At 40.7% G+C, this 27791-nt stretch overlaps 1 protein-coding gene across 1 annotated transcript in view; it reads left to right on the top strand.

Annotated features, from left to right (window-relative positions):
* Nucleotides 1–26481, top strand: part of RIGI (RNA sensor RIG-I) — a 30229-nt gene extending 3748 nt beyond the window's left edge. The window contains 13 exon segments of the mRNA XM_067744566.1: nucleotides 2181–2286; nucleotides 2289–2339; nucleotides 3765–3837; nucleotides 3839–3867; nucleotides 5984–6079; nucleotides 6082–6137; nucleotides 7077–7210; nucleotides 7946–8096; nucleotides 10643–10733; nucleotides 13557–13727; nucleotides 15424–15575; nucleotides 23110–23251; nucleotides 24833–26481. Of these exon segments, the coding sequence (XP_067600667.1) occupies nucleotides 2181–2286; nucleotides 2289–2339; nucleotides 3765–3837; nucleotides 3839–3867; nucleotides 5984–6079; nucleotides 6082–6137; nucleotides 7077–7210; nucleotides 7946–8096; nucleotides 10643–10733; nucleotides 13557–13727; nucleotides 15424–15575; nucleotides 23110–23251; nucleotides 24833–25173 (1593 nt within the window). The 3' untranslated portion in view covers nucleotides 25174–26481.
* Nucleotides 26482–27791: the final 1310 nt, after the last annotated feature.

Raw genomic sequence — 27791 nt, 5'->3', positions numbered from 1 at the left:
ATCCTGAGTGCACATTGTACAACTCATTCGTTAATTTTGATTGATTCATTCATTTATTCACTTAACAAATATGTATTAGGTGCCTCCATGTGTCACGCACTGTGCTAGGCACTAGGGTATAAATATAAAAAGACATAGTACTTGCCCACAGACAGCTTAAGTTTTGTGGGGAGCAAAATATGTGAGAATTATGTTATAATTTATGGTGGTGGCACATGGTGGAGTGGTACAGAACAGAAATGACAGAGATCCTAAATGTGCTATGAAAGTAAGGCAAGACCTAACAGAAGTTAGGATAGGCAAAAACTAACAAGAGTTTACAAGATGGTTTTCAGTAAAGTCTACTGTATGTCCAGAGGCAGAGAGTTATGAAAGAGCACGGGGTGCTCAAGAAGCTTCAAGTTCTTTTTTTTTTCTTTGGCCACACTGCATGGCTTGCAGGATCTTAGTTCCCTGACTGGGGATTGAACCTGGGCCACGGCAGTGAAAGTGCTGAGTCCTAACCACTGGACTGCCAGGGAATTCCCAAGAATATTGAGGTTCTTGATATTTCCTGAGTGCAGAGCGTGAAGTAGTGAATAGCAGCTGGTGAGGCAGGATGGGAGAGAGGGAATGACTGACAGAACAGGATTCCAGGAGAGACCAGAGGGTATGGGATAGGTAGGCAAGTAGATGCATTAGTACGGGAGAGCAGATGAAACACCATTTTTGGTGTCATCAGAGAGGAGTGGCTGAGGAGAGTCAAGACAGAGAGTAGACGGAGGCAGGAAGGGTAGGGAATCCCTGGCATATAACCTCTCTTTTCTCTCGAATGTAGGAGAGAGAGATCGTTCACTGAGGATAATCAAGATGGGAATGGAGGAGGGAGCTCAGGGTGTATGGAGAGGATTTGAAATGGTCGAGACAGAACTGAGAGGAACACAGAAGAATCGCCTGGTCATACTGGGGCCAAATGAGGTTGGAAACCATGACTATGGTTTACTGATCTCACATTTGAGTTATGTTCTCTAACCTTAATAATTACCCGTTTAGGAAGCACAGTTTAAAAGAAATTCAGTATGGTGCCCATAGACAAAATTCAGTAGAAATCACATTTCTTACAGATTTTTCTTCTAGAATAAAATTGGTAGTTAACTAGATTCCTTGCTTGATTGAATGATTCAGTCATTCAATATTTGAGTGGCTATGAGAGGAAGGAATAAATACTTATTAGGAGACCATTAAACTAAATTCTTTACAAATGTTATCTTACTGAATTCACACAGCTACCGTTTTTTAAAAATTGAAGTATAGTTGATTTACAATGTTGTGTTAATTTCTGCTGCACAGCAAAGTGATTCAGTTATACATAGATATACATCCTTTTTAATAATCTTTTCCATTATGGTTTATCACAGGATATTGAATATAGTTCCCTGTGCTATATAGTAGGACCTTGTTGTTTATCTATTCTATATATAATAGTTTGCATCTGCTAATCCCAAACTCCCAATCCATCCCTTTCCCACCCCCCTCCCCCTTGGCAACCACAAGTCGATTCTCTATGTCACACAGCTACCTTTTTTTTTTTTTTTAAGTTTTTTATTTTTTGGCTGCACCACACAGCATGTGGAATCTTAGTTCCCCGACCAGGGATCGAACCCATGCCCCCTGCACTGGAAGCATGGAGTTGTAACCACTAGACCGCCAGGGAAGTCCCACAGCTACCATTTTAAATGGCTGTTGTTTCCCAACTTTAGAGACAGCTGAAGATACTTGTCCAAGGACACACAGACAGTGTGACATCGCTGAGATTGGAATGCAAGCGTGTCTGATTTTAGTCCTTTTCCTTTTCAGTATGTTGTTCTACACATCATGGGGGAAACAAGGGTAAAGAAAAGTCCTGCCTTGAAAGGGTTTCTTCTCTTGGCTTCTATGCTGATTTGTGTTTAGCTGCTGAGTAACTATTCAGTGCTGAGTAACTATTCCTGCATTTATTCAGTGCTTTGCCTAATGGGGACCTTTCCATTTTTGATGTCATGGAGAATGTCAGAAAAAAAAAAATAACGTTCTTGCTCTTTATCTGAAGTTAGTTTAAAAAACAGAACAAAACCTACTTTAGCAGGAAAGAGTTACATGAAGGGTTGTGGAAACATCATGCTATTTCCCAGACATCTAACAGTTTGGAGTGCTCCTCACAGGTCATTGGGCTGACTGCCTCGGTTGGCACTGGGGATGCCAGAAATACAGCTGAAGCCACAGAATATATCTGCAAATTGTGTGCTTCTCTCGACACATCAGTGGTAGCAACAAAGACAACTTGGAGGAACTGGAGGAGATTGTTTATAAGCCCAAGAAGTGTAAGTGGGATCCAGTAACAAGCCCTTCGGGACTTTGTTACTCTCTGCTATTCTTAGTGCAGGGCCATTTAGATGAACGCTGAATTTTTACCCTTCCTCTGTTTAGTGGAAAATACTTAACCCCAGACTTGGGAAGTAATCACATTTCCAGCTTCTTTCCCCAACGAAGTTCAGGAGTGGCCTGTAGACAGCAAACATTCTTACTCTTCATTTCTGCAAAACTCTTATAAACGTACTGGCAGTGAGAGATGGGTGCTTAGAAAATCATGTAGATGGCTCAGTCCTTCCCTGCTTTCCGTGCCTGAGGCAGACACTGAGTTCCCATTCATCATTTGAATATGTATCTGGTAATTTTGGTTGAAGTGAAATTATCTCAACTATATTTTCCCTCAAAAGATCAGAATATGATTTTATTAATAAAATCAACTAACAAATGTTTCTTGAATATGAATGCTATATTAACCCAGCAAGGGAGATGGGTACAGAAGATGCATATGAGTTCATCCCCTTGCTCTCTGAATAGCATATGACTAAATGAGTAAAAGGCAGAACATACATACCTGAAATAGTCAAGGAGCTGCTTGTAAGGAGTGTAGAGAAGGTACCCGGTCTACACCTTTTAATATCACGTACAAATTTCTTTATAGTCCAGTCCCCCCTGCCCCCTGAGTTTCATCTCCTCTCACGACCCATAAGCCCAACCAAGTCGCATTCCTTGGGCTCCTCAAACGGGTCATGTGTTGTGTTCTGTCTCTAAGCTTTGTCCATTTGCACATGACTGTGCTCACTCCTTCTTGCCTCTTTATCCCATGACACTGCCTCCCCGGGAAGAATGGGAGAGTCTTTCCCATGCTCCATGACACCTTGCACATACTGTGTCACAGCACTCTGTGTGGTCATTTGGCTGTGTATCTTTCTCTCCCCTAAGAAGACAGACCTCTCTGGAGCACAGAGCCTGTTCTTTCAGCTATCACCAGAACACGGCATGTGGTAGATGATTAATAAGTTTCTGTGGATACAATGCAAAAATGAATGTTAGGAACATTGTGAACACTCCTGGGGGTTGGGTGGGAAGGGAGAAGATCAAAGAACAGAGACAGTGTTTAAAATGTGGCATTTTCAGGAACAAGATGGCTATCAGACTTGTCAGAGCAGGGCCTATGTGTTGAGTAACAGGAAAGCCTGAGTAAGAAGTTGAATTAGACCCAGACAGTGAAGGAGATGTTAGAATCAGTGCATTAAACACTAGGGAGCCGCTGCAAGGTTACTGAGTATTTGTTTTATCATTCAGATGACTTGCCCGTGAGCCTGGGGCCTAGGGTTTTACAGAGGAAGTAACAAAGGCAGAGAAAGGTTTGGAGAGGCATGCTTTGAACTATGGAGTGTGCTTCCTGAAAAATACTCATTTTCCTTTGATGGCTCTAGTTTTCAGGAAAGTGGAATCACGGACCACCAACAGATTTAAATGCAACATATCTCAGTTGATGATAGAGACAGAGTTTGGTAAAGAGTATCTTTGAAGAACTTGGTACCATAACTCTCGGTGAGAATAACCTCATTTTGTACTCTCTCCATATGGGAACAGCCATCTATTGTTCACTGGTGTCTTGCACTCTCCTTAGTTCAGACAATGTCAAGACCATATCTAGAGGTTGACTTTCTTGATTATAGGTTATTAAGGAAACTTCTTAGTCCTCCTTTATTTTCTCTTGCTTTTATTTTCTCTTTTTAAATCCAAAGTAAATCCATCTGGACATGCACACCTGAAAAATACTGTATTTAAATCAATTCATTGCTTTCGTGGCCTTCCAAATTAGCTTTCCATCCCGACCTCCCTATTTATATGAATGAAACCACCATTCCCATGAAGGCTCAGATTCAAACCTAGGGGTGATCTTTGATTCTTTCTTCTTTTGAGGCTCTCATGAAGTCACCAAGTTCTGTTCTCCTTTTTAAAATTCATTAATTAGTTAATTAATTAATTCACCAGGTGTTGTGCCAGGTACTATGCTAGGTAATGGAAACACCAAGATTAAAGACAATCTTGCCCTCAAGGAACTCACAGACAAACAATGAGAATCAGATGCGAATAGTTGCCATGCCGTCGGGCAGAGTTACACACTGGGCATCATGGGAGCATATGGGAGCTTAGGCATGGACTGGGCTGCAGGGAAGACTTCCCGGGGGAGGTGATGCCTGAGACAGATCTTGAAGTCAGCCAAGTTAAGACGGAGAGGTAATCAAGTGAGGTCGAAAAGGCATCAGAGTGACTTCCCTGATGGCGCAGTGGTTAAGAATCCGCCTGCCAATGCAGGGGACACGGGTTTGAGCCCTGGTCGGGGAAGATCCCACATGCTGCAGAGTAGCTAAGCCCGTGCGCCACAACTACGGAGCCCACGAGCCACAACTACTGAAGCCCATGTACCTAGAGCCCTTGCTCTGCAACAAGAGAAGCTACCACAATGAGAAACCCATGCATCCGCAACGAAGAGTAGCCCCTGCTCACCACAACTAGAGAAAGCCCTCATGCAGCAACGAGGACCCAACACAGCCGAAAATAAATAACTAAAATAAATAAATTTATAACAAAAAGAAAAGAAAAGAAATGGCATCAGACGCAGAAGGAAGGAGAGAGTGCAGTAAATTTTTAGGACCTGCAAGATTTCGTGATAATTCTAACAAGTGAGTAGTAGAAAGGAGTGAGGCTAATGGGAGAGGCAAGGGCCAGTGAAGGGCCCAGTAGGCCAAGCTGAGTTTGAATTTTAGCCTAAAAGCAATGGGAAGCAGCGGGTGATTTTAAACTGATTAGTCCTGAGATGAGGACACCAGTGAATGAAGAGAGCCAAACAGAGGCGGTGGAGATGGGGTGGTGAAGGGAGGAGGCTTGTGCAGACAGGAAGTGTTCAGCTTTAAGGGCTAGCTGGCTTTCGGTGGGAATGAGAAGGCGGGGGGCCAGGGTGGCGTGGCACGTGTGTGTGCGCCAGCAGGTGGTACTGGTTCTAGCGCTAGGAGCAGCTTCGGCAGACACGGGTGAGTTCAGAGTTTTGGAGATGTTGAATTCTTGATGTCTGCAAGGTAACTCCTGGTGTCTCGCCTTCTCTCACACTTAATTTGCTTTTCTCTTTCCTTTTCTTTCACAGCTTGATTTCAGACTTATTCTAACACCTCATTTGTCCACCTCTGTTTCCCATTGAACCCCCATTACCTGGCTCGTCTGCCTGAAATTACCAGTTTTATCTCGTCAGTGTCCTGCTGGCATCCTTGTTCTTCCAGGCCGAGCTCTAACCTGCCCATTTGCGCCCTGCTCGTGCAATCTGGTTCTGCTTCTCTTGCCAGGTTTCCCCTGTATGCTAGCTCTGTGACTTAGCATAATGATTTTGCTTCTCTGAGCTTCCATTTCCTAATCTGTAAAATGTAATATCTACCTCATGGGGTTGTGAACTGAAGTGAAATTTTAAATGTAAGACATGTTGGTTCTTGGTACATAGTAGGTATTCAGTAAACAAGCGTATATGTACACAGACACACTACTGAGAGGAATATCTGTGTACAGAGAGTAAGGAAGAAAATTAGAAGGCAAGGCATGCTTAGAACCTTAAATGACTGGCCAGATGGCACAATGAAAAACTTTTTTTTTTTTTCAGAAAACTTATCTCAAATTCAAAATAGGAATTTTGGAACACAGAGATATGAACAGTGGATTATCGCAGTTCAGAAAGTGTGCATGGTGTTTCAGATGCCAAAGATGAAGAGAGCAGGATTTGTAAAGCACTGTTTTTCTACACATCGCATTTGTGGGTATGTGGCTTCTTTGGAAAAGCATATTTCAGTCATGTCACCTACTGGGAGCTGCACTGTGGCAGCTGAGAGAGCATCACTTAGGAACTTGCCAGGTGGTTCTTATGAAGCAAACTCCAAAAGTTATCCCATTCAGCGTCTTCTTTGCTCTCTGAAACCTAGCACTAGAGGCAACGGGACAGAAACAAAGGCCGAGGTTGTATGTTGTGCCTCAGCATTCCCATAATTGGCATAATTGGAAAACACTGGGTGGTGATGCACATTATTGTAGATACGTGACCAGTGACAGCCATCTTTAAAGTTCAGTAGGTGGGTTGTGTTGCCATATCCTGAAGCACATGTCTTTCTGCTTTTGGTCAAGCCACATGCTGAGAAATCCAGAGTCTCTGGTTGTTTGCTGGCTAATCAAGAAGGTAAGCAACAACAACCATCATCACCTCTGCTTGTCGTGCCATTGAAAATATTTTAAAATGCACTCAGTCAGTATGAATTTGTAGAATTTTAATGAATTTAATTGACTATCTGGTGTAAGTGGTCAGCACCATCATTCTGAACAGGTGCCATTACAATTCAGTGATGGCTTTGGGTGTATAAAAAGGTTAAGTTGAATGTCTGAATTACATTTTTGTGTGATTTAATCTTTGACATGCACTTTTCTTGGAATTTTCTTTCTCTTCTAAGGTAGAATTCTAGAATCCAAAGTGATCCTAATTAATTAATGAGTCTAGCTAATTGAGGGTTTTTTTTTTATAGTGTGGTTCTAAGGTTTTATTATAGTACTGTTAGAGACCATTCATCTTAAAAAAAACTAAGTTGGAATAGATTTGAGAAAAGTTTATTATTAAAATTAATTCTGTGTTAATTACAGCAAATTGAACTTGAGTACAGCGAATGCACTAGGCATTAGAAACATACTGAAACTGTTTTCACTTTCAACAGAGATACAATGATGCCCTCATTATCAATGAGCATGCTCGAATGAAAGATGCTCTGGATTACTTAAAAGACTTCTTCAGAAATGTCCAAGCAGAAGGATTTGATGAGATTGAGCAAGCGCTTACTCAGAGATTTGAAGATGGGTGGCATTTCCAGGAGAGGAAGGCCAGTGGAGCCTGGAGACTCCAAGGGCAGCCTACACATATTGTGTCACACTTAGTGACACGTGGTTACGCTCAGGGACTTGTCCCCGGCTTAAGAAGGTACTATACATGTCAGGACTATGATGCTTCAGGGAAATCTGGCGCTTATGAAAAGAATCTGCTGCTTATACTATTTCTTGTTTTGAAGAAGGAAAAAATAATAGGATTTGCAAAGGATACATCCCATCAAAATAGTCAATTGATAGTAGCATTTTTTGGTTTAACTTTTAGTAATTTTATAAAGGTTTAAAATTTTTTTGAAAAGTGTTTTAATGATATTAAGACTATAATTATATATATGTCTTTATAAAGAAGAAAACCAACACGGCTCATAATCCCACTGCCTTCATATTAAGAAAAATATAGGAAAATATTAACTGAAAAATCTCTCTTCTTCCTCTCTCAAATGCTTTTCCCAAAGGTAATTACTGTTAATTTTTTTTGCCTACCGGAGTATTAACTATACATATGTCTGCTGCTAAACACTGAACAACCAGATTTCTGGGGGAAAAAATGTATGCATTTATCAGTATATTTAATGTATGCATTAAATTGATGGTTATTCCTCATAAAATTCTGGTCAGAGATTGGGAGATAAACTGTTTGAACTATAGCTAAAGGTCACAGTGCTAGAATTTATAAACCTTTTGTAAAATGTTCCCCTTTTGCAGAGAAGCTGCAGGAACTAGAATGTATTTCCATGGATCCCAGCAATGAGAACCCTAAACTCAAAGATCTCTGCTTCATCTTGCAAGAAGAGTACCACTTAAGCCCAGAGACCAGAATCATCCTCTTTGTGAAAACCAGAGCACTCATGGATGTAAGCTTCTTCCGCTTTGTGGGTAACAAATTGGCCCAGTACCATTTTATTCAAAAGATTGTCCTTTCCTCATTGCTTTGCAATCAAGCATCCATATATGTGTGGGTCTGTTTCTGGGCTCTTTATTCTATTCTGATTTTCTGTTTGTTTATCCTTACACTAATACCTCACTGTCTCAATCACTCTGATTTATAGTAAGTTTTAATACCCATAGAGAAAGCACTTCATACTTTTTAATTATTTTCATCAATTTAAAAAATTTTAGCTATTGTATGGGTACCTACTGGTACCTCACTAGGGTTTTAATTTGCATTTCACTAATGACTAATACGGTTGAGCATTTCTTCATACACTTATTAGCCATTCATATATCTCCTTTGGTGAAGTATCTGTTCACATCTTTTGCCCATTTAAAAATGGGGTTTGATTGGGTTAATTATCATATTATTGTTGAGTTTTTGAGAGTTCTTTTTTCTGACAAAAATGTCCTCTGTCAGAAATGTGATTTGCAAATATTTTCTTCTGATCTTTTCATTCTCTTAACAGTATCTCTTACAGATTGAAAGCTTTAACTTTTGACAGAGTCCAGTTTATCATTTTTTTTCTTTTTGTGGATTGTGCTTTTGCTATTGTGTCTAAGAAACCTTTGCTTACCCAAGAGCACAAAGATTTTTTTCTATATTGTCTTCTAGAAGTTTTATAGATTTACATTTTATATTTAAGTCTACAGTCCATTTTGAGGTATGGGTTGAGATTTTTTTTTTCTTTTAGCATGTGGGCATCCAATTGTTTCAGCATATATGGTGAAAAGACTATCCTTTCTCCATTGAATTGCCTTCATAACTTAAAAAAAATCAGTTGACTGTATTTATGTGGGTCTATTTCTAGATTCTCTATTCTGTTTCATTCATTTATACATCTATCCTTGCACCCATCCTACACTGTCTTGATTACTGTAACTTTATAGTAAGTCTTTAAATCAGGTAGTATGAGTCTTCCAACTTTTTAATTCTTTTCAAAATTGTTTTAGGTATCTTTCTTTACCTTTCCATTTTTATTTTAGAATCAGCTCATCCACATCTACAAGAAAGTCTGCTGGAATTTCATTTGGGATTACATTGAATCTATAGATAAAATTGGGGAGAAATGACACTGTAACAATATTGAGTCTTCCAGTCCATGACCATAGTATATCTCTTCATTTATAGAGGGCTTCTGTATTAGTTATCTAGTGCTGATAACAGATTACCCCAAAACTTAGTAGCTGGAAACAACAGACATCTGTCATCTTTTAATATGTATGGGTCAGGAATCTGGAAACAACTGGGTATTTCTGTCTCAGGGTGTCTCATGAGGCTGCAGTCAGGGTGCTGGCCATGGCTGCAGTTATCTCAAGGCTTGACTCAGAGGACCAGCTTCCAACCTTACTGTGTGGCTTTTGGCAGAAGATGTGCTTCGCTCACTCACGGGCACCTCTCCACAGGCTGGCCTCGCAACATGGCCTCTGGCTTCCTCTAGAGTGAGTGATCAAGAGAGGTTGAGGTCAATATGGAGGTCACAGTCATTTTATAGCTTCAACTTGGAAGTGATTCCCCTCAGGTCTGCCATATTTTGTTCATTAGAAGCAAGTCGATAAGACAACCTGCTATATTTAAAATAGATAACCAACAAGGACCCTGTATAGCATAGGGAACTCTGCTCAATATTCTGTAATAACCTAAATGGGAAAAGAATTTGAAAAAGAATAGATACGTGTATATGTATAACTGAATCACTTTGCTGTATACCTGAAAGTGACAACATTGTTAATCAACGATACTCCAATATAAAATAAAAATTAAAAAAAAGAAGCAAGTCAGTAAGTTCAGTTCACACTTGAGGGGAGGGGATTAAACAGGATCTGAATGAATACCAGCAGGTGGAAATCACTCAGGGCTACCTTCGAGGCCACCTGCCACATATTCTTTGGTTTCTTTTATCAGTGTTTTGTCGTTTTCAGCATACAGATTCTGCACATATTTTGTTAGACTTATACCTAAGTATTAATGCTATTATAAACCGTACTTCTAATTGTTTGTTGCTGGTATATAGAAATACAACTGATGTCTGTATATGGATCTTGTGTCCCGAGATCTTGCTAAATTCACTTATTAGTTCCACATACCCACTATTCTGAACCTTGCCTTTTTCACTTAAAAAATATCTAAGAGATTAAACCATATCAGATTACAAAGATCTATACCATTATAGTTAATTATTGCATAGACTTCAATTACAAGAAGCTTTTTTCCCTCAGGTTTATTAGTCTGAAAACTACTTAAGTATACTTGTCTGTATACTTTTTTTTTAATTGAAGTATAGTTAATTTACAATGTTGAATTTATTTCTGCTGTACAACAGAGTGATTCAGTTATACATATACATGCATTCTTTTTTATATTCTTTTCCATTACGGTTTACTTTAAGTTTTTTGCGTATATTCAATATTGAATTAATACAGATAGTATACAAATAGTATCCAACTGATAATTGCTTTGTATTTTCAGGCTTTAAAGAAACGGCTTGAAGAAAATCCTAAGCTCAGCTTTCTCAAACCTGGCATATTGACTGGACGTGGCAGAACAAATCAGAAAATAGGTATTTATATATAGTGGATTAGATTTAGTATACTATATATATATAAGAACATATATAATATATTTGAATTCTTTCTTATTGCTTATATCAGTCGGGGTTCAACCAGAGAAGCAAAACCAGTAGGAGATTATACATACATACATATATACGTACATATATATATATATTGAAACATACATGTGTTGTACACAGACGCACACACAGGGATTTATTACAAGGAATTGACATAGACACTTGGACTGGCAAAGCAAGTCTGAAGTCCATAGGGCAGGTGCAGGACCAGGTGGAACCCCACAGGCATGAGCTATTTGGAGTCTCTGAGCTCAGGGGTCACCTAAGCTCTCTTTTAAAGGGCTGACTTGATTAGGTCAGGCCCACCTAGGCTGAAGTCCCTTTTGAGTAACAATGTCAACTGATTTAAGAACTTAAATTACATCTGCAAATTCCCTTCACAGAAGCACCTAGGTGAATATCTGGGGACTGCAGTTCAGCCTAACTAAGTGGACACATCAGAAAGCCATCACAGTGCTCAAATGCCAGAAATTTGTAGACTTTGCCTCCTTCCATAAGTCCTATAGACAAAACCACAGTTTTTCTTTTAATATTGTTTGAGTATGTTACTCTCTTGCTCAAATTCTCAGCCAATAGATTAAGATTAACTGGAAACAGAAATGTTCTCTTTCTATTTTATTGTTATTCTTTAAACTATAGATACTTTATATAATATTATATATCTTGTAATTTTTAAAAAAGTCCTAGAGATAATCCTGAAATCTAGGTAGGGGTTAAAGGATGAAAGGCTGGGCTTCCCTGGTGGCGAAGTTGTTGAGAGTCTGCCTGCCGATGCAGGGGACACGGGTTCGTACCCTGGTCCGGGAAGATCCCATATGCCGTGGAGCGGCTGGGCCTGTGAGCCATGGCCGCTGAGCCTGCGCGTCCGGAGCCTGTGCTCCGCAACGGGAGAGACCACAACAGTGAGAGGCCTGCGTACTGCAAAAAAAAAAAAAAAAAAAAAAAGGATTAAAGGCTACCTCTGTTGTCACCCAGGAGGATTCTAGGTGGCCGGTCCTCATCCTGACATTCTCACAGCCATGCTCCCCATGCCTCAGTGACCGGCAATGACAGGTCCTTACTGTATCTCTTATTTAGTGTTATTTATAATAAGCAGTCCCCTTGCTGCCAGTCCTCGGTTGTCACCCTTGCACTTTCCCCTTATGCAAAATTTAAACTTCATGAATCTAAAAAGTAAAGTCAGATTTTGAAAAGTTGGCTTACCAAATGAAGTCCAACACCACATTACTGTGGTTGGAATTCAGAGTTCTCTGCCATATGACTCCAGCGTGAGTCTAATTTGATTTTCAAACTTTGTTATTCCTCCACACATAAGCACCCGGAAACTATTTTCATACTTGTTTGTTCGTCCGTCCCTCCATTCATCCGTCCGTCCGTCCATCCATCCACCCGCATTCGTTTAGAACTTACTCTGTTCCAGTCACTGTGTATCTGCCAAGCAGCGTTCCCCTCCTCCTAAGACTAGACCACCAGGGAGGGGTATCCCTCCTCCAGGCCCCGCAGCACCCAGTTCCGCCCCCATTTCATTGCTCATCACACTGAATTGTAGTTTCCTATTTATATCCTTCTTCCACAAACTAGGAGCTCCTTGTAGATAAAAATGAACCTTTTCACCATTCTAGCCTTATCTGACAGACCATAACTGCTGAATGAATATTTGATGAACAAATGGATAAGTTCAGAAATTAGTGAAGTATGGTGTCTGTCTTGGGCATGTTCATTGTTCAGTAGAAATGATGGTGGAAAAAAATTGTTTTGGCCTCAACAAAATATATCTCAAGATTTTGGCTTTCTATATACTAGGGAAAAAATGGAACTTTTATAAATTCAGGACTTCCCTGGTGGAGCAGTGGTTAAGAATACGCCTGCCAGTGCAGGGGACACGGGTTCGAGCCCTGGTCCGGGATGATCCTACGTGCCGCGGAGCAACTAAGCCTGTGAGCCACGACTACTGAAGCCCGCGTGCCTGGAGCCCATGCTTTGCAATAAGAGAAGCCCCCGCAATGAGAAGATGTACATCACAATGAAGAGTAGCCCCCGATCACCACAACTAGAGAAAGCCTGCAGGCAGCAATGAAGACCCAACACAGCCAAAAAAATAAAATAAAAAAAAAAATATATATATATATATATATAAATTCTATTAATTCTGAGGTGGAGACCACTGAAATTCTTCCCTTCTCAGTGTATCAGTGGCTGGGAACTGCATACTGCTGGATCCTAGACTTAAATTCAAAGCCCGATTCTGCTGCTAGCTAGCTGTCAGTTTACCATACCTCCAAAACGTCAAGATCTTCACCTATAACAAAGGGGAATCATAACGTTTGCCACATCAACCTAAAAGGGCCTTGTGAAATTCCAGTGAGTAAGTAGATGTGAAACGGTCTTGTTAGCTGAAAACTGCTGTGCGTGTGCAAATGTGCTAAAATCAGCTGTTAATATTTTTGCAAAAAAATCAATATTTGTTTTGATATACCATGACCAAAGCCACATAGCTAGTAGTTGCCACAGCTGGGATTTTAGGTCAGGCAGACTTGTGGCAGAGTCCAAGTTGTTGGACCCCACCTTAAAAATCCTCTCAAAAACAAAGACAAGGATAGGCCCTATCGCTAAGGGTTGTTGTAAGATCATGAATGTAAAGCACTTATCACAGTACCTGGCATGTCGTAAGTATTCCATAATTAATAGCTATTTTTTCAAGGGTAAAGTTCCCTCTTGGTGAGTTATACCTGCCTTCTGACTCTGACATAGGAATGACCCTCCCAGTACAGAAGTGTGTATTGGATGCATTCAGAACTGATGGAGATAACAAGATTCTGATTGCCACCTCAGTTGCTGATGAAGGCATTGTCATTGCTCAGTGCAATCTGGTCCTCCTATATGAGTATGTGGGCAATGTCGCCAAAATGATCCAAACCAGAGGTAAGAAAAGCTTTCATACCATTACTAAATGGCTGCCATTTTATCTGATTTGTGAATGTGTCTGTCATTCCAGTCTTTCTCCTTTACTGTGACCAATGGCACAGTGGACCCTGGTATCATTGGCCCTAAACGTGGCTTACTTGGTCAGGACTGGGTGGCTACAGTTTTGTCCACTAACATATACTCCATTTTGGTTCTTGTTCACAATGAATACTGATTACTGGACCGACATTGGCTGACATATTTATTGAAGGATAATTCCAACTTTGATTGACGCTTTGGCAGTCACATGTGGACCTTTTCTGGTTGTGCTTAGGTGCTGGTGGGCTCCCTGTATTCCAGAAGAGACATTCCAAGGAGTTGTGTCCCACTTGAACTAGACAGCCTCCTAACTGGTCTCTCTTACTTTTTCTAATTTCCATAACAACGGCTGCCACATCTTTTTTCCAGAAAAATAGCTCTGAGCATGTCCCTTGCCTGTTTAGAAACTCCAGTGTTTCCCCAATTTTCTTGGTGTTAAAGCATTTTCAAAATCCAGCACCCACTTATCTTTCCAACCTTATTCCGCATTCTTCCATTTTATTCATTAGCCACTTCAGCCTACCTGACTTTATCATTTCTTCCTTTTTGAAGGAATTGTACGAATACTGCTTCTGCTGACCTTTGTTTTTCCTCTTCTCCTGCCTCCACATCACCTGTCCCTAATTCTCCCAGCTGGCAATAATCTCTAATTTGAATGCCCATGACCCTTTTATCCATCTTTCTTTTTTAAAAAAAAAAAAATTATTTATTTATTTAGCTGTGCCAGGTTTTAATTGTGGCATGCAGGATCTAGTTCCCTGACCAGGGATCGAACCCTGGCCGCCTGCATTGGGAGCACGGAGTCTTACCCACTGGACCACAAGGGAAGTCCCTATCCATCTTTCTTTTTTTTATAAATTTATTTATTTATTTTTTGGCTGTGTTGGGTCTTCGCTGCTGTGCATGGGCTTTCTCTAGTTGCGGTGAGCGGGGGCTACTCTTCCTTGTGGTGCCCGGGCTTCTCATTGTCGTGGCTTCTCTTGTTTCAGAGCACGGGCTCTAGGTGCGCAGGCTTCAGTAGTTGTGGCACGTGGGCTCAGTAATTGTGGCTTGTGGGCTCTCAGGCTCAGTAGTTGTGGCACATGGGCTTAGTTGCTCTGCGGCATGTGGGATCTTCCCGGGCCAGGGCTTGAACCCGTGTCCCTTGCATTAGCAGGCAGATTCTTAACCACTGTGCCACCAGGGAAGCCCTCCCTATCCATCTTTCTTAGAGCAGTTATCATTTTCCACCTATATTCCGGTGGTTGTGAACATATCTTATTTCCCCATTTCCCCATCTGTTTATTATTCATCTTTGGGGCCCTCACCATGTCATCCTGAGGGTTCATGCCAGATTGTCTTTAAGCAGTATTTCTAATAATGTGCCTGTCCAGTCACACTGTACCATGGAGACCCCGAGGAAGCCTGCCTAAGGTGGGCTCCTTGTTTATCCGAATGTTTAATATGCAGGTGCACACCTGAGTTAGACCTCACACCCTACCAGCTCAGCTTTTCTAGAAAGTGGGATTCAGTGAACCAAAGTTGAATTTTAGGAATACCCCTATTTCTCTCATATTCTCAGATTTATCAGAGTTTTAAGTCAAAGACACCAAATAAAATATTTATTTTCTAATAGGCAGAGGAAGAGCAAGAGGGAGCAAGTGTTTCCTTCTGACTAGTAATGCCGATGTAATCGAAAAAGAAAAAATAAACATATAAGAAGAAAAAATGATGAATGACTCCATTTTAAGCCTGCAGACATGAGATGAAGCAGTATTTAAAGAAAAGGTAAGTCTTTGTATCTGTGTTACTCTTTCAGAATCTGACTGTAAGTCACAAACAGTCCCTGTTTGTGAGCATGGCTGGTACCTGTTATCATATTGCTCTGAGTGTTATTTTACTTCACTATTCCATTCCATTCCATTCCCTGCACTGTGCGGCTTGTGGGATCTTAGCTCCCTGACCAGGGATTGAACTGCGCCCTTGGCAGTGGAGTCCTAACCACTGGACTGCCAGGGAATTCCCTGAGTGTTATTTTATTTTACTTTAAAATTTTTTTTTAACATTTCTATTTATTTATTTATTTATTTAGGCTGCATTGGGTCTTCATTGCTGCGTGTGGGCTTTCCCTAGTTGCAATCGTGCGGGCTTTCCCTAGTTGCAACGAGCGGGGACTACTCTTTGTTGCGGTGTGCGGGCTTCTCATTGCAGTGGCTTCTCTTGTTGTGGAGCATGGGCTCTAGGCACAGGGGCTTCAATAGTTGCAGCACACAGGCTTCAGTAGTTGTGGCACACGGGTTTCAGTAGTTGTGGCACGTGGGCTCAGTAGTTGTGGCTCGTGGGCTCTAGAGTGCAGGCTCAGTAGTTGTGGTGCACGGGCTTAGTTGCTCCACGGCATGTGGGGGTCTTCCCAGACCAGGGCTCGAACCCACGTCCCCTGCATTGGCAGGCAGATTCTTAACCACTGCGTCACCAGGGAAATCCCCAGAGTGTTATTTTAGAACCATAAGTTTATGCTTAAAATTTCACCCTGTGGTGAGCATCAGATTCATTCTGCTTTGAGTCTCAGTGAGTTAAAATATATTGTATTAGTGCTAATACCTGAAACTATGTTTTTAGATCTAAAAGGCAAACTGAGCTAAAATTGCTCTTAAGTTGACAGTTCATTATGAGCACTACACCCTAACACTGCAAGACACAGCTCTTCTTAGTCTTTTCCTCAAATCTCTCTTTAACATCCAGAGTCCTCAGGGAAAAGCTTCCAGTGCACTGTGCCTGGGAGGTGTGCCCAGTGTTGGAAGTACGTAGGTATGGATAATAGTGTGAACTTTGGAGTGGCGCACTGATTCAGTCCAGCATCTCGGTAGTGACCTTAGTTTGGTTGTAATTTCCTTTATAACACAGAAAAATGGGGGGGCAGATTGGGGAAACACACACATGCACACACACACACATACACCCATGCTTTCTGCAGACCATTTGCAGAGATTTTATCTCAGACTCTGGAAGCATTGAACTCTGCAGGTCTGGGGCAGGAGCTTTAACATTAGAATCAGTGGTTCCAGTCCCAGTTCTGCCACTTACAAAATGTGTGACTTCAGGTAGTTCCTCTTTGAGATCATCATTCTCCTTGTTTGTAAAGTTGGGAAAATAACAGTATTTGACTCACAGGGTAGTTTGGGGGATAAAGTGAGACATATGCATTGCTTCCTACAGTGCGTGGTATAAAATAAGTGCTCAAAAATGGGAGTTGTTACTGGACGGAGGCGTGAGGCCTACTTTAAACTTCATGAAGATGAGTCTTACAATTTAGTAGACTGATTCCATAGGGTTCATAATTTTGAAAAGTCATAATTTGTAGCTCAAAAAAGTACTGAGAAGCAATGAATGATCTAAAGCAAACTAATACTTATTTTAGGAAAAAATTACAGTGTTATGTCAGCGTTGACTCATTTTAAAGAACATTTCTTCCTAAAGTTTGGAGAACAAGATATTTAAAAATACCTCTTCCACACTTTCACTGAACAGAATTGAAGGGCAATTCTTTAGTTCCTCTTAATTTCCCTCCTTAATTTTACTTAGGATAGGGTTTTTTCACTGAGCCACTTCTCCATTTTGTAGCATACAGGGACACTGCTAATAAAGGCTTTAAAACCATGTTAGCTTTGGCATAATTCTTTATCTCCCTCACTGAGTAACAAGGTGCTTACACTCACATGTGGCAGAAGCAATAGAGTAAAAGTCTTGAGGCAGACGGAGGCTGGAACAAACACATAGACATTCTTTTGTAGGCAGTACACCAGGCCATAGAATGGGGTGAGGAGAAAATGGTTTAATATCTGTTGAATTAGGCTATTTAATAGCATTTGGGATTCCCCTAACACCCACAGATCAAAAACCGGCAGAGGTGGTAAAGAATCAGCAAGGGCCCAGCACAAGTGTGGCCACGAGTCATTGGCAGCTGGCAATGCCATGGCAGCTGGGAGCTCAGAGTCTTGGTGTCATCCCTGTCCTATCCTGGTGACCAGCCTCCACTGCTCTGTTGAAAGAAGAAGACCTTGCTTTCAAAGGCTTAGGAGAAGTGTATAATAAGTTAGGGAAAAACGGTATGCTCTTAAAACTAGAAGGAATTATGGTTCTTGGGGTAAGCCCCCTTTCTCTGGTGTTTTGTTAAGGGTTGGGCATTGGATCTGAGCACCTGGGCCCTTCATATCAAAGAAACTCTGCAGAAGAGAGGGAACCAGTTCAGAGATCTCTAGGGTAATCCCTGGGTAGGGGGGAGGGAGACTGTACACTCTCTTCTCTGCACCCACAGCTGCATTGTCCATTGTCTACGTGTGGCTGACCTTCACCAGAGCACTGTGGCCCTTGGGGAATCTCTGGTTACTCTCCAGCCATCTGAACATGTAGAGAGCCCAGAATCATCCAAGAACTTATTTCTATGATGGAAGCTTCAGGATCTGGTAGTATTTCGGTCTGGAGGAATAAAGTATAAAGGATATTTTTCACAGTTCTAGTTGTGGAGGGTCATTTGAAATCAAAATGAGGAAGCCTACTTTCCTTTCTTATGAGTAGAGAATAAGTTATGGGTTGAAAGTTCAATTTGACAGAATAACTTCCAACGTGATGTGTACCCATGACTGCACGCAATCGGGGTTTCATAGTTTCGCTCTTTCCACCTCAGTGCAGGGAGTTAGGCTGCTTCTCAACCACAGGTGGGCAATGGGGAAGCAGTGTGCTCTAGACTTAATTTGTGACTTTGGTTGAACCTCTTTATCCAGTTACTGAGTTTTACTTAGTTTTCAGTATAGCAGTAATAGTTTTAATTTATTAGGATTTATATTTATTGCCTTTAGTGACATTTAAAATATTTGAGGTTATTAATAGTTAATGGATTTTAGTATATAATTGAATATCATTAGATATAAGTGATTTTTTTTAATTGGATGCCCAAAGGGGAAGTTTATATTTTTACCCTCTTTCCTATCAAATCCCCCCCACCGTGAGCCTGCATTAGGTAGTGATCAGAACCGTGTCTGAGAAAAAGAAATTAAAATTGCTCATAGGGAAATGTATATCATGTAACCCAGGAATTTCACTTCTAGAAATTTACCCAAAGGAAATAACGGGATTAAATATACATAATGCAACAGTTTTACGGCAGTGAAAACTTGAATTGAAAATAGGAAGCATTAAGCATCCTTTATTCTTACAAAAACAATGAAGGTAATTTCAAGTCGGATGGGGTGGGGAGTTGGGGGACAGAAAATCATATTTTGATTGTTTTCCTAACCTATATTCCAGGCCTAAATTTTTAAATATAAATCAAATTTTATTTGAATTTGAAGTGCTTTAGAGATCAATGGATTCTCTATGGATGATCAGTAACCAATACAAGATATACGGGGGTGGGACATTTCCATTCACAGTGACAACAATAACTGTGACTCATACATGCAGAACATGGGCTCTCCACCAAGCCCTGCAAATGCTTGTTTATTTATATCAATGGGCCTCACAGAGTTCCATGTGGTAGAGCCTCTTATTATGTCATGCTCCAGGAGGGAAACAGAGGCATGGAAGTTTTCAGTGTCAGTAGACCACACAGCTAGTTAGGGGTGGAGCTGGCAGGGCCCATCTGTTTAACTACTACATCTATTGGCCTAACCAGAAATGTTTGAAGTGTAAATAAGGACAACTAAAAAAATTTTACTTAGAGATAGAAGGTAGATTAAGACAAAAGAAATGCCATGCTCTTGAATGGAATGCCTGAATATTTTAAAGATGTGCATTTGCTGCAAATTCTCTTATAGGTTTATCATAACCCATAATCAAAGTATAAATGATTTTTTAAAATTTATTTCTTTATTTCTTTTTGGCTGCATTGGGTCTTTGTTGCTGTGCGCAGGCTTTCTCTAGTTGCAGTGAGCGGGGGCTACTCTTCCTTGTGGTGCGCGGGCTTCTCATTGTCGTGGCTTCTCTTGTTGCAGAGCACGGGCTCTAGGCACGCGGGCTTCAGTAGTTGTGGCACGTGGGCTCAGTAGTTGTGGCTCGCGGGCTCTAGAGCGCAGGCTCAGTAGTTGTGGCGCACGGGCTTAGTTGCTCCGTAGCATGTGGGATCTTCCTGGACCAGGGCTCAAACCCGTGTCCCCTGCATTGGCAGGCGGATTCTTAACCACTGCACCACCAGGGAAGCCCTAAATGATATTTTAAGTTGGTAAAATGGTTCCTGAGTTTATACAGAAGAATAAATAAATGAAAATAGCTATGACATTTCTGAAAAAATAACTCATGAATGGGTATTGCCCTACCCAATACTAAAGTACAAATCACCATCATTAACATTTTCATGGTTCTCAGCAAAAGACTAGCCTAACAGACCAAGGCTAACAACAAGGAGCATTAGAGCTACGCCAGGCAGCCCTGAGCAATTATTAACTCACCTGACCTCCCAACAGCCCACAAAGTAAATGCTATTACTATTCCCATTTTGTATAATAATTGAGGAAACTGAGGCACTTGCCCCAAATCACACAGCTGCTGAGTGGTAGGAACAGGGTTTGCACCTAGGCTATCTGGTTCCACCTGGAACACTTGATAAAAGAGAGGCAGCGCCACAAACCACTGGGACAGAGCGGATCCTTCTACAGCTGATACTGTGGAAATCACCATGTTTCTTCTTCCTTTATGATGTTTCAAGTTTTCTTCTTTTATCATGTCCTTCTGTTTAGAGAACTTCCTTTTGCTCTTCTTTTAGGGAAGGTCTACTGGTGAACAAATTCTTTTAGTTTCCCTTCATCTGAGAATGTCTTGATTTCCTCTTCATTTTTGAAGGATATATTGCTGGATATAGGCGTCTGCGTTGACAGGTTTTTCTTTCAGCATTTGAAAAATACTGTGTCACTTTCTTCTGCTCTCCCATAGTGTCTGCTGAGAAATCTGGTGTCATCCAGATTGTTTTTCCCCTATAGGTCAGGTGTCAGTTTTTTTCTGGCTGCTTTCAAGATTCTTTCCTATGTCTTTAGTTTTCTGAAGTTTAATTATAATGTGTCTTGGTGTGGTTTCTTTGGGTTTATCCTATTTGGATTTGTCCAGCATCTTGTATCTGTAGGTTTATGTTACATTATGTTAAATTTGGGAAATGTTCCGTCATTATTTCTTCCAGTACTTTTTAAGCTCTGCTTTTTCCCCTCTCCTTCCAGGACCCTAGTGTCATAAATGTTAGATATTTTTAAATGGTCCTAAAGGTCCCTGAGTCTCTGTTTATTTATTTATTTATTCATTTATTTTGGTCTGTTTTCTTTCTGTTGTTTGCATTGGGTCATTTCTATTATTCTGTCTTCCAGTTCATTGATTCTTTCCTTTTTCCTCTCCATTCTGCTGTTGAGCCCATCCACTAAGTTTTTTATTTTGGTTATTGTATCTTTTAGTTGTAAAATTTCCATTTTGTTCTTCTTTATGTCTTCCGTTTCTTTGTTGAGCCTCTATATTTGTTCGTGTTTCGAGTGTTTATGATGACTCATTGAAGCATTTTTATTATTGCTACTTTAAAATCTTTGTCAGATAATTCTCACATCTCTGTCATCTCCATGTTGGCATCAATTGGTTGTCTTTTTTTTTCACTCAGTTTGAGATCTTTCTGGTTTCTGCTATGAAGAGTGATTTTTAATCAAAACCCAGAGATTTTCATACTATATGATGAGACTTGAGATCTTACTTAACCTTCTGTGTCAGCTGGCTTCTTTCTGATATCATTCTGTCAGGGGAGATGGGGGACATTGTTTCATCACTGTCAGGTAAAGGTAGAAGTCTTGGTTTCCTTCTCAGCCTTTGTTGATACCAGCAAGGAGAGGCTCCTTGTTACTGCTGTGTGGGGATGGGAGTTCTGGCCCCTCATGTGGTCTCCATGGACGCCACAGGTGAGGGGGGCTACCATTTGGTAGGACTGAAAATCCTGGCTTTCTCTGACACCAGCAGGTGGGAGTGTTGAGGTGCTTTGTTAACAGACCTGCAGAGTGGAAATCTAAGTTCCACACTTAGCCTCAGGGTTCAGGGTTTTTTGTTGTTGTTATTGTTGTTGCTGTTTTTTCCTGTGGTGTTTGGTAGAACAGCTATTGTCTGAAAGTTTTCTGTCTTGCTGGCTGCCCCTGTTCTGGTGGCTGCCCCTGTCCTGGTCTTTTGACCAGTAGCTAGAGAGATAGGGTTTTGTTGAGATTTCTTTGTCTGTCCCCATAGTCATTTCTGGTTGCCAGCTTCTTCAGCTCCATGTCTGGGATATAAGAGGCAAAATGAAAACCCAGGAAACTCACTACCATATTGTTTCTAGGGTCCCAAGGTTCCTAGCTGGTCTGCCTTCCTCTCTTCACCCTACAGAATCTTATGTTTATTTTATATATAATGTCCAGGGTTCTTAGTTGTACTTAGCCAAGGCCTAAATTTTGAGATAGAATGTGGTCATCCTATACAGACATTTAATTTTACTGTAATTCAACAATACTCTCTGTGGTTGGAAAGGAAGAGAGAAAAAAGATTTTAGGTGGTGAGGGACTCTTCTGCCTACTGTTCCATTCAGTGAGTTTATGCCTTGAGAGTGGGTGTAATTATTCCTGAAACAGTTAATGCATATCATATGTCTGTTTGTGAAGGATTTTTTTTTTTTAAAGATTTAATTTTATTTTATTTTTGGCTGTGTTGGGTCTTCGCTGCTATGCAGTTGTAGTGTGCGGGCTTTGTTGCAGTGTGCGGGCTTCTCATTGCGGTGGCTTCTCTTGTTGTGGAGTGTGGGCTCTAGGCGTGTGGGCTTCAGTAGTTGTGGCACACGGGCTTCAGTAGTTGTGGCACGTGGGTTCAGTAGTTGTGGTACACAGGCTTAGTTGCTCCGCTGCATGTGGGATCTTCCCGGACCAGGAATTGAACCCATGTCCCCTGCGTTGCAGGCAGATTCTTATCCACTGTGCCACCAGGGAAGTCCCTGTGAAGGATTTTTAAAGTTTTACCAACTACTAAAGTGGAAAGCATGGTTCACATCACTATTTCACGGACATCTTTAGTGCTTTTATGGGCATCTTTGATGAAGATATTAAAAGGCTAATTGGAGGCCACAATTAAACATTAACTAACAAAGAATTCTCCTATTAGGAGAATCAATAAAATTACCTATGAGATTTTTATGAACAAAGCCAGGTACTGTATGTTCATGGAAGTTGTATAAGAATGAATGATTATGTACATATATATGTGTGTGTATATATATCCTAGTTATATTCAAATTACATATTTGAGGAGGTTCTTTTGTTTGTTTGTTTTGTTTTTTTGCATCTAGGTTTGCCAGATACAGATTCATGAAAAATTCATCAGGGATAATCAAGGAAAAGTAAAACCTGTGCTTGATAAGGAAAATAAAAAACTGCTCTGCAGAAAGTGCAAAACCTTTGCATGTTATACAGCTGATATAAGAGTGATGGAGATAGGCAGTCTTTTTAACAAATAGCACTGGGTCATTTTTTAGCACTCATTAAAGCTTATTATCTATCAGTGAGATATTTATAGTAAGAATACTATTATTCTGTTGTTATCATGGCCATGGTCCATGTATTTTTAAAAGGCTAAAAAGTTTAAAAGAAACCCTTGATGTTCAACAATAAAGAAATAGCTTAAAAATTGCTGCACAGCTACTTAATTATATATTACGTAGCCATTACAAATAATGGTTATGCTAAATGCACCATGGTATCCTGGATTAGATCCTAGAACAGATGAAGGATATTATTAGAAAAAGTGGTAAAACCTGTAGTTCAGTGTAAATCTGAAATTACTCGAAAATAAAGTTTATTAAACAAAGTGATTAGGAAGCTTATATAGTATAATGAAAAACTTCTTACAAACTAATGGTACAGTGGGAAAATTAACGAGGATAGAAAGTAGTAAATATGCTATGATCATAGCAGTGCAAAATAATAGCAGCAATACCACCATCACCACCACCACCAAAAAACCACTTATGTTTGTACCAAAAAAGGCTAGAGGAAGTATACTAAAATGTATTAATATTTTGAAGTGAGATACCATGATTTTTTCTCTTTCTACTATTTTGTGTTTTCTAAACTTTCTTCTGAGGATATGGATCACTTTTACAATGGAAGCAAAATCTCCTTATTTTAAAAACATGACATCTGCAGGGTAGCTTTCTAAAACTCTTAGATAAGGGTTAGAAAAATCTCCAAAGACAAAAATTGGATGTAACTATTGCTGCCGATTGGGGAGGGTGGAGGGCCTGGGCCGGGTCAGATGATGAGTTATTACTTTAGGGTTCTGTTTAGTCTTCAGAAAGCTGAGTCTTTAATCAGTCCAACATTGGAGCAAGAAGCGTATTAGGGGTAATACTGGCAAGTTCCCATACCTTTCTGAGTCTTTTTCTTTAGCAGTAAAAGGAAGGTCCTTTCAGCTCCAATTTGGGTGATCTTCTGTTGAAATGGCCCTTTTAGACTATGTTTTCCCGAGGGACTGGTTATGTAGGATCTGCGTTTGTTCTGTGCACTGTGGTGTTTATTCAGGTTTATTCAAACGTTGACTGGGGGCGGGGCCAGTGGACACATTAGTCCCTGAGCCTCTTCAGATACACATTGACCCTTTGTTGTTGTTCTCTGTATCCTTTGGATTCTTCCTGTCAGGGCCACTGGTGAACTCAGGCTTCACAGATCTTCAATAAATACCTCTTTGTTTCTGAATTAATAAGGAGTATCTATTTTGGGGAGCCAGGTTGCCTGGAAACTTCTTAGTCCTCCTCTTCCTGAGGTGTCCCCTGCCCCCTCACTTGCACCTCCACCTCCACCCTAACCTCCACCTGTGTCACTGGTGGTCAGGCTGCGTGGATTCTACTCTGGCCTTGAGGCAAATCCACATTTCCTTCTTACTCCATCTGTAAAAGAATTGGGATCCCGCCTTCTCATCATCTCTGATTATTGTGGAGTTTTCTTTTTTTTAAATCACAGTTATGTTCTGGTTCTAACGTTCTGTTTTGTATGCTACTCGATCCCTTCATCCGTAGGAATGCCATTTCACTATGGTTGGAGTTGCTTTCAGGGAGCATTTTGTGAGTAAGTTACACCCCAGACCAAAGAGCTTTGGGAGTTTTGAGAAGAGAGCAAAGATCTTCTGTGCCAGGGAGGACTGCAGCTATGACTGGGGAATCCATGTGAAGTATAAGGTATTTGAGATTCCAGTTATAAAGACTGAAAGTTTTGTGGTGGAAGATGTTGCAACTGGAGTTCAGACACTGTATGCAAAGTGGAAGGACTTTCATTTTGAGAAGATCCCATTTGATGCTGCAGAAATGTCCACTTGAGCTCAGGACCTCAGTCTGCAGGGAAGGGGTGACCTTGAGTGAGGAAGAAATTAGACCAGTGGGTGAATCACAGATCACTTGTACCACTGTCAGGATATTTTCCCTAAGGCTTGTACTGTACTGAGTATATATCACTTAACTTCTGTTGTTTTCAGGAGTTTGTACTGTATCACTTACATAAAACACGAGTGAATGAATCACAGCACTCAGTGAATCACTTTGTAGGTCAGTAGAGCTTGGGAAAAATGAAAAAGGCTTAACTTATTGCCATTCTTCCCTTCAGAACCCACTGCCAGTGTGCACCGCTAGCCACTCAGTACACATTGAGATAAATGAATGAGTGAATGGAATGTTGAAAGGTTTCCCATGCTTCCCTTTCTTTCCTTAACCTACTGTAAACTGGCTTTTGCCCTTAATAATCTACTGAAATTGTTTTTGTCAAGGTCACCAGCGACTCTGGTGGCCCAATCCACTGGGCACGTCTTAGTCCTTCCCTCTGTTTGACCTCTTTGCTGCTTTTGGCCCTGTTGAATACTCCTTTCTTGGAACTCCCTCTTGGCCACTAGCGCTTCTAACTCTACCCCAGTCTTTTCTGTTGGCTCCTTTTTGCTGATCCTTTACACGTTGGTAATTCCAAAGGTTCAATATATATACACATACAGGCATAATAGTCACATACACTTGTGTTCTCTATGTGTGGCATCTGATCTTAAAATTCTACAGTGGACAATTTTTAGTTATGGGGGCATTTAAATAATACAGTACTCATTGAGAAGTTGATTTCTGTTCTTTTGGTTTACTGTACATCTTGACCGATTAATTTGTTTTCTTAACCTGTGCCATTGTTCCCTTCGAATGGTCATTTCAAGCCATTTTCCAGTAATAGTTGATGGTCAACATTCGGACTCTGTTCTCAGGTAGGTCCCTTGGATGATACTGAAGAGGCAGTTTAATTTGGCTGTCCTTTCTATTAAAAAACTTAGAATACATATCCGAATGGCATTCCTGTGTCATTTAACAAGGCTGATGCTCCAGAGCTTCGTTTGGGGTTTTCCAGACATGGAGACAACTACCTGAGTTTTACTGTCTCCATCCAGGCCAAGGTATTTTATGTTCCGCTCAGGATAGCCTCTGTAGTAATTTAAGCATCTTCTTAAAACAGATTCAGATTAGTTGTTTGTAATTCACTAGGACCATCAATGGCTTTAACAAACCTCCAAACATCATAAAATGTTAATATGCTCAGCATAAGGGGTCGCATAACTCTTTTCAGATAGCACTTATATCTGAAGGCTTACTGGTGTCCAGGAGGCCACCCAGACCCCCAGATCAGTCATGGAGATCAGTGGGGTGACCTGCTGCAGCCACCTCTTCCTCCTTTTGATCTGATGAGAGTCAGAGAACTTGCCAGTTACATAACTTCTCCTAGGCTTAATTTTCTTCATCTGCGAAACAAGGATAACACATACCTGTAAGAGTTAGTAGAGAGTTTTTTTTTTTTTTTTAGTAGAGAGTTTTTAACTGAAATAACATAAAGTACTTGATATACATAGTAGTTGTTTGATAATGGTTATTAATAGTATTCTTAGTAAGACACAATAAAATGGGTTATTTAAGCCAACTTGCTTGCTAATTTTTATTCATTTTCCATTTATATTTTATTAGAGTATTAACGTTCTGGTCACCAGTTTTAATATGGGCTTTGTTCCCACACCACCAAGCAATTCACCAACGGGGTGTCCTACCATTCAACTCAATTCTGCCACTATCTGCCTGGAGATGGCGTCAGATCCCTACAAGTTAAGGGCTCAGTCCTACAAAACTGCCCCACCTCTTCCCTACTTCAGAAGCCAAATTGTTATTACCTGTGCCTCTGACCAATTGAATACAGATGAGAGGTTACAGCAACCTCCTCTGTGGGCTTAATTTGCTAGAGAGGCTCACAGAACTCAGAGAAACCTTTTACTTACTAGATCATTGGTTTATTATAAAAGGAAGTAACTCAGGCGCAGCCAGATGAAAGAGATGCATAGGGTAAGGTTTGGGGAAGGGGCTCAGAGTTTCTGTGTCTTCTCTGAATCTCTACGTGTTCACAAACCTGGAAGCTCTTTGAACCTTGTCCTTTGGGTTTAATGGAGGTTTCATTACGTAAGCATGATGGATTAAATCATTGGCCATTGGTAATTTATTCAACCTCCAGCCCCTCTCCCCTCCCCTGAGGTCAGGGGGTGGGACTGAAAGGTCTAACCCTCTAATCACGTGGTTGTTTCTCCGGTAACCAGCCCCCATCCTTAGGGGTGGTCCAAGAGTCGCTCCTTAACATAACAAGAGACACCTTTGTTGCTCTTATCACGAAATTCCAAGGGTTTTAGGAGCTCTGTGCCAGAAACTAGGGACAAAGACCAAATATATATTTCTTATAAATCCCAATCTAACAAGTATCTCTTTGTATATGTGAGTGCCCTTTTTGGATGCTGCTATTTAAGGACTCCAATAGGATGTATACAACATCCACTGGAAATCTATTTGAGAAAAGTTCTTGCAAGTATCTAAATAATTCAATTTGGATGAAGGTGAATAGTACAGCCAACAGAAGAATGCAGGCTAAAGCTGAAACAAGAAAAATAATTTCCTTGTTTGACTTTAGCCTGGAGTCAAGC

The sequence above is a fragment of the Pseudorca crassidens genome, chromosome 7 (genome assembly GCF_039906515.1).
Source record: "Pseudorca crassidens isolate mPseCra1 chromosome 7, mPseCra1.hap1, whole genome shotgun sequence".
Taxonomy (NCBI): domain Eukaryota; kingdom Metazoa; phylum Chordata; class Mammalia; order Artiodactyla; family Delphinidae; genus Pseudorca; species Pseudorca crassidens.
Note: the sequence above shows the minus strand (reverse complement) of the source record. Positions and strands in the feature narration are given on the sequence as shown.